Source organism: Hemisphaericaspora subhashii (assembly GCF_019202705.1).
Source record: "Hemisphaericaspora subhashii strain CBS 10753 chromosome Unknown scaffold67, whole genome shotgun sequence".
Taxonomy (NCBI): Eukaryota; Fungi; Ascomycota; class Pichiomycetes; order Serinales; family Debaryomycetaceae; genus Hemisphaericaspora; species Hemisphaericaspora subhashii.
In genome coordinates this window covers 1-19,283 of record NW_026057231.1, presented here as the reverse complement: position 1 = coordinate 19,283, position 19,283 = coordinate 1, and the positions used below count along the sequence as shown (strand labels likewise).

The window sequence follows — 19,283 nt, the reverse complement described above, 5'->3', positions numbered from 1 at the left end:
TTTCTTTAAAATTTTTATGACTCAAACGATTTCACAAGTTCTTCAGTGTTATTCATATTTGCTGTTATTCTGGGCACTTTGTAACTTAAACTGATTTTCTATTTTTATTAGTTTTATTTTCTATTATTCATGAGATGTATAAGAACCTTTCTGACATTTGCGATCCATGAGCGACCGAAACGTCTCATGTACCATGTCGGTAGGTAAGGAATTCGTATAATATTCTACTCTGGAAAAATGACTCTCTTGGAAGGATAATTAAGGACAGGGTAATGGTATTTCTTAAATGTTTCAACACGGCATGGGAATAAATAATACGGACCAAGGTATTGCTTGAATGTTTCCCTGCATTCACACGGTCTTTCAGCGGCAACACGTGGCTAGTAGGTTCATGAGTGATGAATGGGCCCCCTTTTGGGTACCAGGCTTTTTAAACCCCATGAGGTGTAATGGATAAATTCTTTGATGATGTAGTTGTACGTTCTCCCCTCTTTCTCTGTTCGGCTGATATTCCAGACATTCTTCTCCCCCGAAACATGTGTGCAACTCAAATACGTACCAGATACTTTATGTTTTATTTTGATTCAATATGCTTCCGCATGTTTCCTAGATTGGGATATCATGAACGAGAAAGCCATTATATTGGACAATAATATTCGTTGTTGACTTCAACTTCACTATAATCTTCTCCCCTTGAAGAGGAAGCTTAAGGAATATAGTTGGAATGATGTTTGTTTTTGCGAATGATGCTGTTGATTGATATGATACTCCAAATTGTGGTGGTCGGGGTGACCGGGGCCCCTTTTCTGCATTTTGTACTTTCTGACTGTCTGGCTTCTATCACTCGTGGATCCAGTACATCCAAACCTTGAATTACGGATGCTATTAAAATCGTTGGTTGTCTTTCGTAATCTTCATCCTCATCAAAACCTTTCATGACATTGCCATCATCAGATTCTCTTTTGTATGTCACGTCGGAGTTATGCCATCCCATTCCCCTTTGATTCTGTAGAATCTATTGTTACTCATGTTGTTTGTAACTGGACTTATTGTCAGATAATTTATTAGACTTCTTATTAACCTTTGGACACCTTTGATTGTTTAGCTGATACTGTAATCTCTTTGGTTACCTGTAGCCTGTATAACGTCGGATAGCCTGGATATCAAACAGTGACTGATTAATTTGTTTTCCTGGGAAAATTGAATGCGCAAATACTTGTAGAATATAAATGACATAAAATGAAGCGGAGCTGATAAACGTCTAAGATTTTCTTTTTCGGATGAAACCAATGTGATCTTCAAAGTTGTAAACCATAATTTAAAACAAGTTCTCCAATTACCAGGAATCTCATATTTACATAAAGTACAATGCTTTGACCTAGAAAGAAATAAAGAAATACAATTAAGATTAAAAACCCCTCGTTTTCATTCAAGAAATTCGCGTTCAATGATTCTTGTTGGTTAAATAAATAAAATTAAACTTTAGAAAAATAAAATTGAAACGTACTTAAACAAAAACAAACAAACGTCGAAGTGAAACCGAACAACATCTGAGATTGGCAGCCGAACAGTCTCGAGACATTTTGCAGTATTTCCATTCAAATTGAAAATGAAGAACACGAATGTTAGAATATGTCTGCAGTGTAAAAAGAAGAGACCTAACAATGAACGATTAGAAACCAGAAAGTACAAAATGTGTTCAAAGTGTCGTCTCTATTGGCATCAAAAATATAAGAAAACCCGAAAGTATATCGAGGAGAGTAATAATAATGGGATTAGGTTATGTACCAAATGTGGAAAGGAGAGACCAGACGATGAACCAGAGGAAGCACGGAAGTTCAAGAGGTGCACACAATGTCGTCTTTATGGTCAGCAATGGTACCAAAAGAGTCAAACAAATATCATAGATCACTTTAATAGTGGAGCTCGAATATGTACCAGCTGTCGAAAAGAGAGACCCGACGATGAACCAGAGGAAACCAGAAAGTTCAAATACTGTTCAAACTGTCGTCTCTATTGGCGAAATACACACAGGGCACGAAGAAAGAATCGGAATCGGGCCATATTAGCCCCCCCCACCCCAGTTCAAGTCGTCAGCGCTAATACTCGAGCTCGAACTCGATCACGTACGAATAGGACATCCACTAGTTCCCGGGTGCAGTCAACATCTGGGATTCAACGTAACCAAAACTTCAGCACAGGCACCGACGATCAGCATACGCGCCTGCGTACTTCGAAGTCAGGGATGATCTCTCCCCATCAAGAGATACCAGTTATCCAATCAAAGCATACAAGACTGGCATGTAATAGAAACACAGGAACTATGGATGATCCAATCAATCTAGGGCTTTCTGCCTACAGTGGCATACCGTATGTGGAAATTATCTCAATCGATGAAGATGAAATTAACGAGGTCTCCGAGGAAGCACGGACTGAAATGGCTAGTCACTCATCTTCAAATTTCCTTGAGACATTGAAGCCAGATCCTGCATTGAAATGCGAGTATCAGAAGTATTTCGTCAACAATGATCTCGTAGGGTTTTTGGAGCGTTATATACCGGACACAATGAACAAGTTTGATGTTCGCAAAATGATCGTCGCTTTAGGGTATCCTAAAGAAAGTATAAAGAATTATGAACATCTCACAGTGAGTGATACTCTTGAAGTTTTGATGGATTTGATGCGCACAGACGTGTTGCATGATGGGTCAAGCCAAGAAGGTAGGCGAAAGTATCATCGATTAGTTAAATAGGTGAGTTAGGTATTTAACACATCGTTCAAACAGAGCTGAAGGATGCAAGAATTGAAAAATAAGGAGATCAGGTTTAGGCTCGAAAAGACTTCCTAATTGGGAAATCATTACCCCGGGTATTGTTCATTTCGGGAATAACTCCGATCGATAAATTCATTTTTTGCATAATAGCCCCAAAGGACCCACCCTTTTTGGTTATATCACACCTAAAACTTGAGTAAAAAATGGACTTTTTGTATTTATAGAGATATATCGCGTTGATTCCTTCTTTGCGTGGATTCTTTGTTCAAAACTAAGCAAATAATAATGTCAATTGAGTTAAAATATATGAACTTAGCAATTCTGGATTAAAGATTTCTCCCGTCATCGTTGGATGCATCCCATATGGATCCAAGGAGTGGGCTGAATGGGTCATTGAAGATAAAGAGGAAATATTCAAATCTTAAAGAAATTATATGATGGGTTACGTACTTTTGATACTGCTGATGTTTATTCGAATGGTAAATCTGAATTTTGTCTGAATCTGAAAAACAGATTATTGGAAGGATTGAAATCTTAGCTAAAAAGCATAATGTTAGTATGGCAGATCTTGCTACCAGTTGAGTTATTGATAAGAAGTGTAATCCAATTGTCGATCTTTCTTCTCTTAAGAGAGTGGATGATATAATAGCGACTACTACTATTCAGTTGACCAAAGACGAAGTCAAATACTTAGAGGAGCCTTATGTTGCAAAGGCTAGCTTGTTTTAGAATTATCTCTTTTGCATGTGTAGGAAGTAGACTGAATTTTTTAATACTATTCAAACATCCTTCTGTGGACTAATGCTTAGGTAGCAGATGTAAATCATTATACTCCGATGTGGCAGACGTGGCAATAACGTATACAGTGGCATCGATCTACAAATTGTAATCTTATATTTACATTCAGTGCAATACTTTGACTTAGAAAGAAAGAAATAATTAAGAATAAACCCCTCGTTTTCGATGTAGAAATTCGCGTTCTTGTTGGTTAGTTAAATAAAATGAAACTTTAAAAAAATAAATTCGATATTACTAAAACAAAACAAAACTCGTCGAAGTCAGCATCTGAAATTAGTAGCAGAACAATCTAGAGAAGTTTTACAATATTTCAATTCAAATTATTATTCATCTGCAGAAAATGAAGAACACGAATGTTAGAATATGTCTGTACTGTAAAAAGAAGAGGCCCAACAATGAACCAACAAAAACCAGAAAGTTTAAATTGTGTACAGAGTGTCGTCTCTTCAAGCGTCGAAGACACAGCGACATCCGACGAGTCATCAAGGAGAGTTGCAATAATGGACTTCGGTTATGTACCAAATGTGGAAAGGAGAGACCGGACGATGAACCAGAGGAGACCAGAAAGTTCAAGTTTTGCGAAGAATGCCGTCTCTACGCGCGTTCTCATGTTAAGAAAACCCGACATGATCGCTTAAATAGTGGACTTAGGTTATGTACCAAATGTGTAAAGGAGAGGCCCAACAATGAGCCATTAGAAAGCAGAAAGTTTAAATTGTGCACAAAGTGTCGTATCGAAGGGCTTGAACAGCGAAAGAAAAGACTAAGGAATATAAAGGAGAGATGTAATTCTGGAATTAGGTTATGTGCCAGATGTGGAAAGAAGAGGCCCAACAATGAACCGTTAAAAACCAGAATGCTTAAACTGTGCACAAAGTGTCGTCTCTCTGATCGTCGAAGAAATACCGATATCCGACGATGCATCGAGGAGAGTCGTAATTCTGGAATTAGGTTATGTACCAAATGTGGAAAGGAGAGACCAGACGATGAGCCAGGGGAAGACAGAAAGTTGAAGCAGTGCACACAATGTCGTCTTTATGGTCAACAATTGCAGCAAACAAATAAGAGAAATATCCTAGATCGCTTGAATAGTGGTGTTAGATTATGTACCAACTGTGGAAAGGAGAGACCAGACGATGAAGCAGAGGAAGCCAGAAAGTACAAAATGTGTTCAAACTGTCGTCTGCAAAGGAGAGAAAAATACTATCAGATCCGAAGATTTTTAAATGAAAGTTATAAAAATGGGATTAGGTTCTGTACCAAATGTGAAAAGCAGAGACCGGACGATGAAGCAGAGGAAGACAGAAAGTTCAAGCTGTGCACACAATGTCGTCTTTATGGTCAACAATTGCAGCAAACAAATAAGAGAAATATCCTAGATCGCTTGAATAATGGTGTTAGATTATGTACCAGCTGTGGAAAGGAGAGACCAGACGATGAAGCAGAGGAAGCCAGAAAGTTCAAACGGTGTTCAAACTGTCGTCTGCAAAGTAGAGAAAGATACCATCAGATCCGAAGATTTTTAAATGAAAGTTATAAAAATGGGATTAGGTTATGTAACAAATGTGGAAAGCAGAGACCGGACGATGAAGCAGAGGAAGACAGAAAGTTCAAATACTGCTCAAGCTGTCGTCTCGATTTGCGAAATAGCACCAGGGCACGAAGAAAGAATCGGAATCGGGCTATATTACCTTCTCCCACCCCAGTTCAAATGGTCAGCGCTAATACTCGAGCCAGAACTCGGTCACGTACGGATAGGGCATCCAATAGTTCCCAAGTCCAGTCAACATCTGGGATTCAACATAACCAAAATTTCGCCTTAGGCACCGACAAACGGCAAACGCGCCTGCATACTTTGAAGTCAGGGATGATCTCTCCCCATCAAGAAATAGCTGAAATACAATTGAAGCATGCAAGACTAGCATGCAATGGAAACACAGGAACTATGGATGATCCAAACAATCTAGGGCTTTCTGCCTACAGTGACATACCGTATGTGGAAATTATCTCAAGCGATGAAGATGAAATTAACGAGGTCTCCGAGGAAGCACGGACTGAAATGGCTAGTCACTCATCTTCAAATTTCCTTGAGACATTGAAGCCAGATCCTGCATTGAAATGCGAGTATCAGAAGTATTTCGTCAACAATAATCTCGTGGGGTTTTTGGAGCGTTATATACCGGACACAATGAACAAGTTTGATGTTTGCAAAATAATTGTCGCTTTGGGGTATCCTAAGGAAAGTATAAAGAATTATGAACATCTTACGGTGAGTGATACTCTTGAAGTTTTGATCGATTTGATGCGCACAGACGTGTTGCATGATGGGGTCAAACCAAGAAGGTAGGCGAAAGCATCATAGATTAGTTAAATAGTGCGTATAGTATCTACCACATTGTTAAAACAGTAGTAGAGTATGTAAGAATTGAAAAATAGAGGTCAGGATTAACCTCGAATTAGGAAAGCATTACCCCGAGTATTGTTCATTTCGGGAATAACTCCGATATTCTCAGTTTTGCATAACAACCCCGAAACCAACCACCCGCTTTTGGTTATAAAATTGTTCCAAGAATACTTCTTTGTCCGATTTTATTCCTTCTGGTCCGTTTTGAAATAAAGCTTCCCAACAATTTTTTTGGTCTCACTAGCCATACTAAACCAAAAAATAAAACAAACAATTTGGAACCGGACTTAACAGGAAAAAGGGGGGCAGAAATGGAACACGTTTATGGAAATTTCATCTTGGGTTTAATTTTGGATCCGAAACAAACCCATTCTATTCTTAAACCGTTTATTCTCTCTTGTGATGTTTGTTTATCATTCTAATAATAGAAAAGAAGTTATAATTATTCTGAGAAGTTGTAGTTAAGGGTACCGTTGATTCCATGAAACAGTTTTTTTCTGCTTATCTCCGTTGTGATTGCGAAAAGAGAAGAAAAAATAATAATAAAATGAAAAAAAAAAATTTCGTCTCAAAAAAACGTTTCTTCTTAATGTTTCTCAGTCTCTGTATAAAATAATCCATAGTTCTCGGGAATCACATTTAATAGATAAAGAAACTATTAATATTTAGAACTTAAGATACAACAACCACACACGAACTAAAGGTAAATATACGAAACAGATATACACATACACATTACCATGTATTCTAAAACAGTCAAGGCATTAATACTTCTTCTATTAGCCACATCTCATAAGACATTTCCATTTGCTTATGTATTTAGATTTTATTATCATACAATCATTGGATTATTTATGTCTAGAACTAAATATCTTCAAACTAAAAAGAATTCATTTGGTTATAATTCTCCTCAACATTTATTCAAATGGATAACTTTAAAATCTCGAGTATCTCCTTTGGAATTAGATATGTATTTTCATAAACTGAATTCAACTTATTTCTTAGATTTAGATATTGCCAGAACAAAATTATTAACAAGAATATTACAAAACTTTTGGTGGTATAGTTATGATAATGAATCAGGTAGAAATAAAAAACCAAGAGAAATTAAGAATTTTCCATATACTCCAGTTGCAACGGTTCAATGTAGATTTATTAGAGAATTAAAACCTTTCCAAAAATTTAATATAAGTTCAAGAATTTTAGCTTGGGATAATAAATGGTTATTTGTATTATCAAAATTTACCACTCAAAAGAATAAGAAAGGTGAAGAAGTATTGAATGCAATCGCATTAACCAAGTACGTGTTTAAGAGTGGAAGAATTACTGTACCTCCAAAGGAAGCTCTTTCAATTTGTGGATTCTTAAATGAAGAAAATGAAATCATAAATCAAAAGAATATCAAATTAGTTGAATCTTTAGTTAATGTAGAAGATTTAGAAAAAGTNTTTCAATTTGTGGATTCTTAAATGAAGAAAATGAAATCATAAATCAAAAGAATATCAAATTAGTTGAATCTTTAGTTAATGTAGAAGATTTAGAAAAAGTAGCCGCTGAGATGTCATAATCCTTTACCTCATCCTCCTCTTTATAGATAATGTAGATGTACCTCATTTCATAATAACTAATTAATATACATTAAAACTTTATAAATATAGAGAAGAATATACAACTCTTAAAACAAATAAATACTCAAGCCAATCCAAAACCTTCATGACCTTCAGTAATAGCCATCAATAACGATCCTCTTAATGTTTCATAACTATCATATGCTGGAAGATCAATTTGANCTCAAGCCAATCCAAAACCTTCATGACCTTCAGTAATAGCCATCAATAACGATCCTCTTAATGTTTCATAACTATCATATGCTGGAAGATCAATTTGATTAAAACAGGTATGTGATGACGGTAATCTATCAGTTGATCCATAATCACGATGAATACTAAATTTACATGTCCCACTGGCACCACTTAATTCTTTAAACCCATTCAATGGAACCTTTGAAGTCCCAGTAGCAAATTGCAACAATCTTGCTCGTTCTTCATTATCAAATGATTTAACTGCTCTCCAAAACCATTGGATTTGTAATGAAGATGGAGAATAATTATTATAAATAGTATTATTCTGCCAATCCAAGACATCAATATCAGGTAATCCAGAAATTAATAATTCTAATTCTTGTTCATCAAAAATTGCAATTAAATCTTTTGGAATTATTTCATGGAAACCAATTAAGAAATTATCCATTTGTTCAGCAACAGAAGTTTGTAATTTATATTCAACAACTTTTCGAACATATTCTTGTTTATTTTCTTCAGTAACTGGAATATTCCTACCATTGGGAATTAAATCAATAATCTTATGTTCTCCATAATCATCACTTTCAACCGAAAAATCTTCAGTAATAACATCAGTTATATCATTTTCTAACATCCACATTAATGATTTAAAATATTCTAAATCTAATGATTCCATATCTTTCAATGATTGTGGTCGACTTAAAATCCTCTTATAAACAGCACGAGAGAAATGACAATCTAAATAACAATTATCAAATATTGCTTTCCCAATTATTCTACCAATAAATTTGAAAAATGATAAATGTTCTGGATTAATATATGAAGTTCTATTTGGATGGAAAGTGGTTTTATCACTTACAACTGGGGTAAAAAGGGCATAATCAGGATTAAACATTTGTCTACTCAAAACCTGATACCATTCTCTAGTAACTCCACCAGCATCAATACCTTGTTCACCTTTGAAATTAATATCCAATTGAGAATTTCTAAATTCATCTTTTGGTTTGAAAAATAATGCTCGATAAGAATCTAAAAATACTTGTTCACGACGAACATTAACAGTTAATTTATGATTCTCTTTTTTATCTTCATGTAATTTTCGATCAAAATAATTCTTCTTATTATCAAATTCTAATACTCTTGGATTTCTAACCAACATACCAAATGGACCACTCATTAAATTAGGATTCCCTCTAACCATTTGATTAAGAATCTTCTTATGTTCATCAGTAAATGAAAAAAACAATGACTCAATTGGTTCCTTTGTAAAATCAATCTTCTTGGCTTCATATTTCAAGCAATCCTTAATAGGTAATTCTCTAACTTTACTATGTTTGCAAACAACCATTAATGCCTCAATTAATGGTAACAATGCATTGGCAACAGTATGTAATTGTGGTTTCTCTTCCAATACTCTCAAACACTCACTCAAAGCATCCCAAAGATTACCTAACGCTAACTTCCTATACAACCCAGTCAATTCTTCAATTTCATCCAAAGCTTCTTTGGTCTTCTTATCACCACCGTCACCACCAGATTCAGAATCTTCTTCTTGTTTCTTTTCACGTTCTTTGGTTTCAAACATATAATCTAATGCCGTTAAAATACGTAATAATTTAGCTTGATCAGATGAATGAGCACTAAATTTGGAAAATAATTTACTATCAGAACTATAATTGACTCCCTGTAATTCTTTTGTTAAACTATTCAAATCAATAATAATTTTATGACCTAATGAAGATGCTTGATCGGATAATTCTAATGAAAATATCTTTTGCGCATTTGATAATCCTGACATATTTTGCATAGCACTAATAGTTCTTCTAAAGGTTGCATTGGAACAATCATTACTTGCCAAGATCTTAATAATTTGACGATAATTTTCACTAGGCACAGTAGGGGGAACAAATGGACTAGCCTTTTCTTGCTTTTTATGCATCACTTGTAAAGGACGGGTAGTGACTTGTAATACTCTAGCTAAAATATCCAAAAATGTTTGATCTTCTATAACTAATGGATTCTCAAGAAGCATTAATAAATAATTAAGGGCAAACTTAGTTTCTTTAGATGATATATTCAATTTAGCTGCATTCTTATGAACCTTCTTAACAATAAATGGATTTTCATGTTCGGTTAATAAATAATATCTTAAATGACTATTACGTTCTAATAAATAATCAACAGCTTCAATAATTTGAATACCAACAGAAATTTGAGTAGCTCCAATTGGAAGCTTGTATACTTTCTTTTGATCTTTTGAACCATTAGCCCGGTTGCAAACTTGAGAATAGATCTTTTCAATTGGACGTTGATATGTAAAACAATCATGAAGAATGGCAATCATTAAACTCATAATTTCAATTCTAGTTTGTTTATTATTACTCATATATTGTAATGAATGATAAATATATTCCCTTTGACTTATTGATACCGGAGAAAATAAAAGCCTTATTAATGCAGATACACCCGGTTTGTCAACTAATGGAGTGAAAAACACCTTCTTTGAAACTTTCTTGATTGTTGGAACTGTACTTCCCCGCCTGGATGGAGCATTCGGAACAGCATCAAATTCTTGTATCATATCGTCATCTCCATCTTCAGCACCTTCTTCTTCTCTATGTTCTTCGAGTATTCTATATCTTCTTTGCATAGCCTCTTGTTGAAGGATTTCATCTCTAATGGTATCAGGTAAAGCTTCCAAGAAATCTGGATCAATTTCACGAACATCAGCACCACTATTAGTTGCATTTGCTCTTCTCTCACGAACATATTGCGTAAACACTTCTTCTCTCATATCATCAGGTAATGCTTCAAAGAAATCAGGATCAATTTCAGTTCCACCAATATCAACTTCACGATCACCAATCTGAACCATAATTGGAACATGAGGTGGTGCATTTGCTGCACTTTCTTCACGTTGTCTAACTTCCTCGGCTTTTCTCTTTTCTTCTTCTTCTTTCATTATCCTCAATTTCTCTTCCTTTTCTTTCTTGGCTTGTTCCAACTCTGCTTGTTTCTTTTTGTACAATTGAATACTATCTTCCTCGATTCGATTAATTATGGCTGGAAGGACCTTAAACGTAAATTCTTCCTTGTCCTTAGGATAAAACATTCTCATTGCATCAACCCAACGTTCCTTTGTGGATTTTACGTGAAATTCTTGAGTGTGATCAACATGTTTTTGTTGCTTTCCAATAGGGAACATCGTATCAAAGAATCGACCAACAGGATATGGTAAAACACGACTATCTTCTTGTGAAATATCAATTGTTCCTCTAAACCCAACATCACGGAATAAACTATTGAAAAGCATGGAAAGTTCTGGGGTTGCAGTAATTCCGGCTTCATCTATCAATCTTCTAACAAAGTTACCTGGACTATTCAAATTAAGCTCAAGTTCCAGAGTGGATTCAACGTCACTTAAGTTTTCATCAGACTCTTCATTTTCTTCAAAATGAATTTGTCTTTCTCTTCTTACTCTGTTTGCAGCATTTTCTTCTTGGTCCCCATCAACTTCTTCATCTTCTGATGGTTCTCCATCTTGAAGTTCTTCAATCCAACCGTCTAATTCATCTTCATCATATTCACTACTGTCTTGATCTTCCTCAAAGTCATAAAATCCGGAAGCAGAAGAACCTTCGTCACCACTTTCACCTTCGCTATGCGATCCCAAGTCTAATTCATCAATAATTTCAATATCTCCCAAGCTTCCTTCTGAATCTTCAGCCTCATCACCTTCGAAAAATTCATCGTCAATACCAGATTCATCTTCGACAGCTTCCATACTAATTTCATCGCCTTCTTCATCCGAATCTATAGCTGATAATTCCGAAGAATCATCATCAGAATCAACAATCTCATCACCAGATAATAACACTTCTAATGGACCTTCTCCGTCATAGTACATATCCTCATCATCCTCATCTTCTTCACTATCAAACTCAACATCATACATTCCTAAAGTGGAGTTCCGGAACAAATCAGGAGTCTCTTCTCTGTCATCCACATCTTCAGGTTCAACATCCACATCTTCGTTATCTCCTTGGTTATCGTCGGCAAAATACTCTTGATAATCAACTTTACTCTTACCTAAAAATGCAATGGGTTTAAGGGTAGCTTTAATTACCTTATCAACGTCTGGGAAATTCAAATCTAATTCTGCTAATAAACCTGTCAAAATATTTGCCACTTGCTTTTCAACATATACTTTAGTGATATAGTATTGATCAAATTTGGAAGCAGATTTGTTTAATAACGGACCTGCAGCATCACGGAATTTTGTGGATATCAATAAACCCGTCAATTCAAACAAGTCATACAATTTTCCATATCTTTCTTGAGCCAAGTTTTTCATAGTTGCAGTTTCTTTAATAATCTTCATCAATATTTCAACCAAGAATCTTCTAATAAATCCCAAGTCTGCATCTTCTTTCTTTGGACTTGGTTCATTCTTTTCATCAATAATCGGGGTAGAAATCAATGCCATAAGAGACATTTTTGCAATGGATGAGATAGCACAACGTCTTTCAAATTGATTTCCTGATGGCTTTTCAAACAGACGAGTTGGAATCAATTGATGGATAAAAAAATTCAAAGCTGTAGATCTAGGTTTCAATGGTTCATCAGGGTGCAACTTTTTCGAAAACGTCAAAAATTCAAACTTCGCCTGTTTATAGGATCCCAAAAGTTCAGTAATTATTTGGATAAGGAAACATGCATATGCGAAATTCTCATTTGCAAACAAATCTGATTGATTATCTTTCTTCGAAGTGTCCTTCTTGGGCTCTTCCTGAACAGGATCAGAAATCCAATCGGTTTTAGCAACATTCATTAATTCCGTTAACAACATACTGACAATAGTAGTTGATTCAATTTGTTTTGGTTGACTACTGGTACTAGTTTCCGCATCCGTCATTTCAACATCCTCTGATTCTTGCTCTTGTTTGGAAACTTTTCTTACTGGAATCTTATTAGCAAAAAATTCACCACCTCCATAGCCATCCAATCTCACATCCTTAGAAATCACATCAACAAACACATTGGCATCTCGTAAAATAAGTGACGAATTGTCCTTCAAGCAAGATTGCAAGTCTCTAATCTGTCTGAAACTACCAGTGAGTAGACCAGTCAATTCATTTGTCATATAATACTTCAATATATCTACCGTTTCAAAACAATATCTGACAATTAATACCAAACTTGTTTTCAATGATTCATAAACTGCTTTGTCTTTAATGATTTGCTTAGGAATCCGGATTAATTCTCTCAATAAATTACTGTTGGCAATCTCAACCGCAAACTTCAGGTCTTTAGCATACAAAGCAAGAACACGGGCTATTCCGTTGGCTGATCTAGGATCTGTGATTCCCTTTAATTGCAAGATACTTTCGAAGATCTTATCCATATCCAAATCTTTCATCAAGTAGTATTTATTATTGGATGTAACTCTGATACTTTCATGTTTTGTTTCCTCAGCAATCGGTGCAGTTTTGAAGATTATTACTTGTTCTAATACAGCCATTACATATTGAATATATGGTTCATTTACTCTTTCATTAGATATAACACCTGTTGACAATAATTCAGTAACAAAATCTTCATATGGATCATTTGGCCCATATACCGGTCTTTCATTTTGGAGCAACAATGCCAATAATTGCCAATCGACACCTAAAGCTTCAGAATCAGAACTTCCACCTAACAATTTAAGATCCCTACGAATTTCTTGAATTGATTCTCTCGGATTATTTGATATAAATAAATCAGCCAACACGGGTATTACCTTCGGATACAACTTTCCAATGGACAACCAATCTTCTTCAAAATCTTCTTTAAAAATTGGACGTTCAACCAAAATCTCAGAATTAGTTTTATAATGAGGAAAATCAATACTAAAATCAATATCATCTTCCTTTATGGATTCCGCAAGATCATCCCACCTAGCACCACCAATATTCAATTGAGAACAATCAATTCTTGCACCAGATGCCACCTCACTTAAAGAAAGTCCATGTTTGAAGAAATGATTTGCTTGGAATTCTGATAATCCGAGTGAAATCAAATATGCAACTTGTTCAGATGGTGGAGAAACATTTCTAATATCAAATGGTAAAAATCGATAGTTTCCAATTGATTGTACTTTTAGCTCCCCTTTTTCCAGAAGACTATTCTTACATATATATATGATCTGTTCAATCAAAGGTGATGGGATATTAGCTGGAGATTCACCATTTCCACAAATTCGTAATCTCGATTCTGATCCAACTATAGTCGATAATAAATCAATTGCAATACCTCTAATATTAATTAACAAAGTCGATATCAAATGTGGATCCACGGCATCGTCATAACCAGATTCAAAATAAAGCTTTGCATTTGGAAGATCGGGAACTATATCTGAATTAACTGATTTGGCAAATATCATTAACGATTGACTTAAGGCATTTTTAACAATACTACTCTCATGTGCACTAAGATACTTAAGATCAAGAGTTTCCTTGACTGATTCAGGATCCATTTCTAATAATTTATTCCATAACTCAATTATAATTTTCAGTAACTTATCATAAAATCCATTCTGTACAAATGAAATCGCAAGCCCCGTACATACCATGTCCTTGTTTCTTTCCTTTTGGGATAATACATATAAAGCAATATTAGCCACCCCCATTATATAACTATACTGATAATATTTGTTCTCGAATGTTCTGGTGATAGCATCTGTGAATATCTTCCCAATTTCTACAATAATTTCAACACCTTGCCTCCTAACATCATATTGAGTAAAATCTAAACGTTTTGGAATTGAAGCTCTTGCGATAGAAGCAAATATTAATGAAGCATAGCTTTGGATATAATAACTAAAGAACCTAATTTGCAATGTATTCTTAAACTTGGCACTTGTTCCATTTGGTTCCGGTGGCGTATCTGATGGTTCTTCTAAATGGGCTTGTAACGGAGGAACACCATTTGCAATAATTGTAGTAAGTTTGAACGCCTCTTTCGGAATATTGGATCTTGTAATGGTTTCTTCAATGATGCTTCGTTGTAAAAGTGCTCCCAAGTGGGTGGCTGTAGTTAATCCATAACCTCCGAAAAGATTCACAATTTGAACTAATCTTTCAGGGAACATTAATCCTAAGTTGATATAAATTTCTGTAATGGTAAACAATAATATAGTAATGGAATTCAAAAGCTGTAAAAGTCTTGTACCACTTTCATGATCCAATGTAGAAAAAAACGATTCATCTGAATGTTCATAATAAATATAATTCTGTACTTCCTTAGTCTCAAGTAAGTCAGTTAATTTTTGGATCACAACCGGTAATCCATATTCTCTATTCTCATCGTCAAAATATTTCAAGATTCCCATAAATGATGATATACCATTAGACACAATATAATCATAAGGTGCATTCTTCAATGTCAAACACTTAATCCAAGATTCAAATTTGATTTTTCTGATAACATCAGCTCCCCATTGTCCACTATCTTGAAGGAATCCACCAAGGAAATAAAAGACATTGTCAATAATATATGCATATTCAGAAGTATCCCAACATTCAATTTCTTTAGCACCTTCTTCATGAATGCCTGATTCGTCATTAGAATCTTTATAAAGTAATCCTGCATTTGAATTATAAAATTGTACACCCTGCAATTTCTCATCAACATGATCTGCAATTTCTTCAACTAATTTCTTCACTTCTTCTAGAATAATTGGCTTTAGGGATGGATAATGTCTTCCTAATTCATCAAATGAACATCCTAAATTAGTGCCCATATCGGATCTAATTAGTTCCTTTGCATTTGCAAGATTATAAAATGATTTGAAATAGGTTGAAATTGTGCCCTTTTCTTTCACTTTCCTTAAACCGGCATTATTTAAACAAATTGCACTAAGCACCTCTGGCAATGAAACTAATAATGTACTTGAAGGTAAAAATAAATGTTCATAATTCTCCAAAATTGTATCTATAACTTTAGCTTCATTAAGAATGGAAAATGCAGTTGGTTCATTATGAATGATGTAAAATACTGAATCAATTGTGGATGCTAATATCAAAGGACCAAAAATACTTGGATTTTGTAAAATCTTGTTAAAACTCGCAAGTAATGGAGAATCAAATAAATTTCTTAATCTATCTCCAACATCTGATTGTATAATATCTGAAACTAAAATCATTAAATTCCTGATATAATTAGCTTGTCTGAATGAAATTGTATAATGAACAATTGCATCCTTTGGAGCACCACCACCATAATCAGGGTTTTCTAATGCAAAATCAACTTCATATCTTATGGTATCAATCAAAGAATTAAATCCATCATTTGCCACAAAGTCATCTAAAGAATCTGGAGATCCACTTAAATAAATTGAAATTAAATGTGTCGCAGCAGAACAAGACCACCTATATTTCGATTTCAAATTTAAAAACTTCATTAAATCGTTCAATATCCCTCCTGCTGATAACTTTTGAATCAAACTTTTAGTTTTTATCATATTACCAATCATACTAAAGAAACGAATATATCCTTCTTCATCATAATCGTCATCTTCATTCGAAACTTTCTTCCAGATTTGTCTTATGCATTGAAATAACACCCCATGACTAACATTACCACCCATGCAACGTATAATATCGCCGCCCCATACCTTCTTCAATGAAATGCATGTGAGGGCAGTAACAGCAGTTCTGTAAACTTCTCTAGGTACTCTATCTTCATTTTCAGGCAGTACTGCGTCAACTAAGAAACTAAATATGTATGGTTCAGCCTCCAATAATTTAGATGATGTGCTTTGAGTCGAGCACATGCTACAGATAAATCCAACAGCAAGACATTTGATTTGTAACAATTTTTGTCTTAATTTTATGGATTCATATGATTTCGTATTGAAGGATTTAGCAACTGCTGCTTGAATTCCAAAGGAAAACCAAAATTCTTTAGGTAAAACGTTTGAGGCTTTATCATATATTTGTTCTAATGTTAACTTTCTAACTGATTCTTCTGGGATTGTAAAAGTTTCCAAACCTTCTTGTAAAACCAAATTCTTCTTCTGTTTCTTCTTGGCGGGCTTTGATTTGTCTTCTTTGGATGATGTAGTAGTAGATGTAGATACAGTAGATGGACCTTCCCATGGAGCAGATGAGGATGTTAATGCAGATTTATAATATTGAAAATTGATGCTTTTCCATTTACTAGGATATTTCTTTTTGGTAGTTAATGTGTCAACAAAATTGAAATGATCACCAACGATACTTGGTTTCTCATCCTTCTTTTGAGCATTATTTTTATGCAGTTGCTTTAATGCACTATCTATAGGAACCATAGGAGGATATGATCGTGCAAGTTCTAATACTTTTTGTTTTACTTGTTTAGGAGCAGCATATTTTGATGAACTGGTTTGAATAAATCGTTCTGCAATTAACACTGCAACTTCCAAAGCTCTCAATCTAATTTCAATTGATGGAGTATTGATCAAATCATAAATTCTCTCACTACTATTATAAATCAGTCTTTCAGAACAATGAAATAACAACGTGGTTGTAAATCGAAGACATGCAATAATTAAATCTTCATCAGATTTAGGTATAAGTTGTAATTTGACACATTCATCATTTAATCCATATTTCTTAATATTATCTTCAAATATTTGATCTATTCTATTCAATACTGGAATCCAATCAAATAAATCACCTTTTGGTCTAACCCATTGTAAATTTGAATTTAATTTCAGTGGCAATTCATTTATATCACAATTTGTTAAATCATCAATCAAAGGTTTCAATGGTTTAACCATTTCCATCCTTTCCATACGTTCTCTCTTTTCAATAATCATCTTTTTCACTAATAAAAATTAATCTTAGTAAAAGCAAATATAATAATAATGGCAATCAATCAATCAATCAATCAAAAGTAAATGTATTCTATCAAATTAAAACTTAATGTAAAAATATATAATTGATGATGTAAAATTTGATAAGTGGTATTATATAATTATTCTTACAACAAAGCTTGCTATTAAATAAATTGATTGAAATCAAGAAAGGAAGAAAGTCAATTAAAATGAATTTGTTGTAAATAATTAAAAGGAAGGATGGCCCAGAAAAATAAAACACACAATTTTAATTTAGTAGAAAAAGGGAAAACTAAGAAAGAGAGGAAAAATAGTTACAACAGAAGGAAGATGAGTTTATGTGAAGGATTGATGATGATAATAATGAGGGTTCACTAACAATCAAAAGGTACAAGAGAAAAAAAAAAAGAGTTAAGAAAACACAAAGCAAAGAAGTTTATACATCAAGATACAATATACAGGAACTCAGAACGCTCTAGGATATACCTGTAGACTAAATCAATTGACTCCACGCTTAACCATACTATAAATTACATCCATCTATAACCCGAATGTCTTGGAGGAAAAGGAGGAATGAAGGTGATAATCAAACCACCAAAAAATCAAAATGGAACGTCTCATCCGATGACCTGATGGAACGGAAACAGCCATCGCAAAAAGAACAACAATCATCCTCATCAAACCCAGTAGAAGGAAAAGGAGGACTTAATGTAGAACTTCATCCATTATTAAGAAACATTGGATCTACCCCAATCATACCGAAAAATCATAATCCACTTAAACAAAATATTCGAAAATGGTTTGACCCAACAGCAATAAATCCATATTTAAATCAATCAGATATAGGATTAGGCAATCAACATAAACCAAAACCATTAACTTTCAATCCAAAAGGAAAATATATTGCAGAAGGTGAACAATTACGGGAGCAACTTAAACAAGAAGCATTAGAAAGGAAAAGACATGAAGAAATAAAATTAAAAGGATTATTGCCAGATGAGAATTTAGGTGAACAATATTATAAACCAGAATTTCCTCCACTGGTTGAATGGTGGGATAGACCATATCTTCGTGATACAAATTATGATCATATTGGTGATCCTTCAAGATTGATTTTGGATAACGAAATTCAACCAATCACTTCATATGTTCAACATCCAGTATTAATTCCTCCAATATGGGAAAAAGGTGGTGACCAAATCTTACCCATGTATTTAACCAAACAAGAACAAAAACGAATGAGAAGAAATGAAAGACAAATTAAACATAAAGAAAAACAAGATAGAATCAAACTTGGATTAGATCCTCCTCCACCTCCAAAAGTAAAATTATCAAACTTAATGAATGTTCTTACAAATGAAGCAATTAAAGATCCAACAGCTGTAGAAAAAAGAGTAAAACAAGAAGTTCAACAAAGATTGGAAACTCATTTAGCTGAAAATGAACTGAGAAAATTAACCAGAGAACAACGACATGAAAAGATATTAAACAAACATGAAAAAGATCTTCTGAAAGGTCTATTCACTACCGTTTATAAGATTAACAATTTATCCAATCCAAAACATATGTTTAAAATCGATATGAATGCAAAACAACATAATCTAGTTGGAATTTGTCTTAAGAATCCCAAGTTTAACTTAGTCATTG

General features: G+C 34.1%; 4 protein-coding genes across 4 annotated transcripts; 3 read left to right on the top strand and 1 right to left on the bottom strand. All coding sequences in view use genetic code 12, as the record gives it.

Annotated features, from left to right (window-relative positions):
• Positions 1–935: 935 nt before the first annotated feature.
• J8A68_001807 (uncharacterized protein) lies at positions 936–5,918 on the top strand (the record flags this gene model as incomplete). The annotated part of the gene is made up of 6 exons (XM_049405491.1): positions 936–964; positions 2,137–2,730; positions 2,819–2,873; positions 3,583–3,620; positions 3,832–3,926; positions 4,312–5,918. 6 exons carry the CDS (start codon positions 936–938, stop codon positions 5,916–5,918), a joined length of 2,418 nt encoding a protein of 805 aa, XP_049264877.1.
• Positions 5,919–6,715: 797 nt separating this feature from the next.
• On the top strand, positions 6,716–7,444 carry J8A68_001806 (uncharacterized protein; the record flags this gene model as incomplete). The annotated part of the gene is made up of 1 exon (XM_049405489.1): positions 6,716–7,444. The coding sequence occupies one exon, from the start codon at positions 6,716–6,718 to the stop codon at positions 7,442–7,444; it is 729 nt and encodes a 242-aa protein (XP_049264876.1).
• A 322-nt stretch (positions 7,445–7,766) lies between these two features.
• TOM1 (E3 ubiquitin-protein ligase) lies at positions 7,767–17,618 on the bottom strand (the record flags this gene model as incomplete). The annotated part of the gene is made up of 1 exon (XM_049405488.1): positions 7,767–17,618. The coding sequence occupies one exon, from the start codon at positions 17,616–17,618 to the stop codon at positions 7,767–7,769; it is 9,852 nt and encodes a 3,283-aa protein (XP_049264875.1).
• A 569-nt stretch (positions 17,619–18,187) lies between these two features.
• PRP3 (U4/U6-U5 snRNP complex subunit) lies at positions 18,188–19,283 on the top strand (the record flags this gene model as incomplete). Its single annotated transcript, XM_049405487.1, has 1 exon — positions 18,188–19,283. A coding segment is annotated over one exon (1,096 nt), but the record flags the coding sequence as incomplete, so codon positions are not given.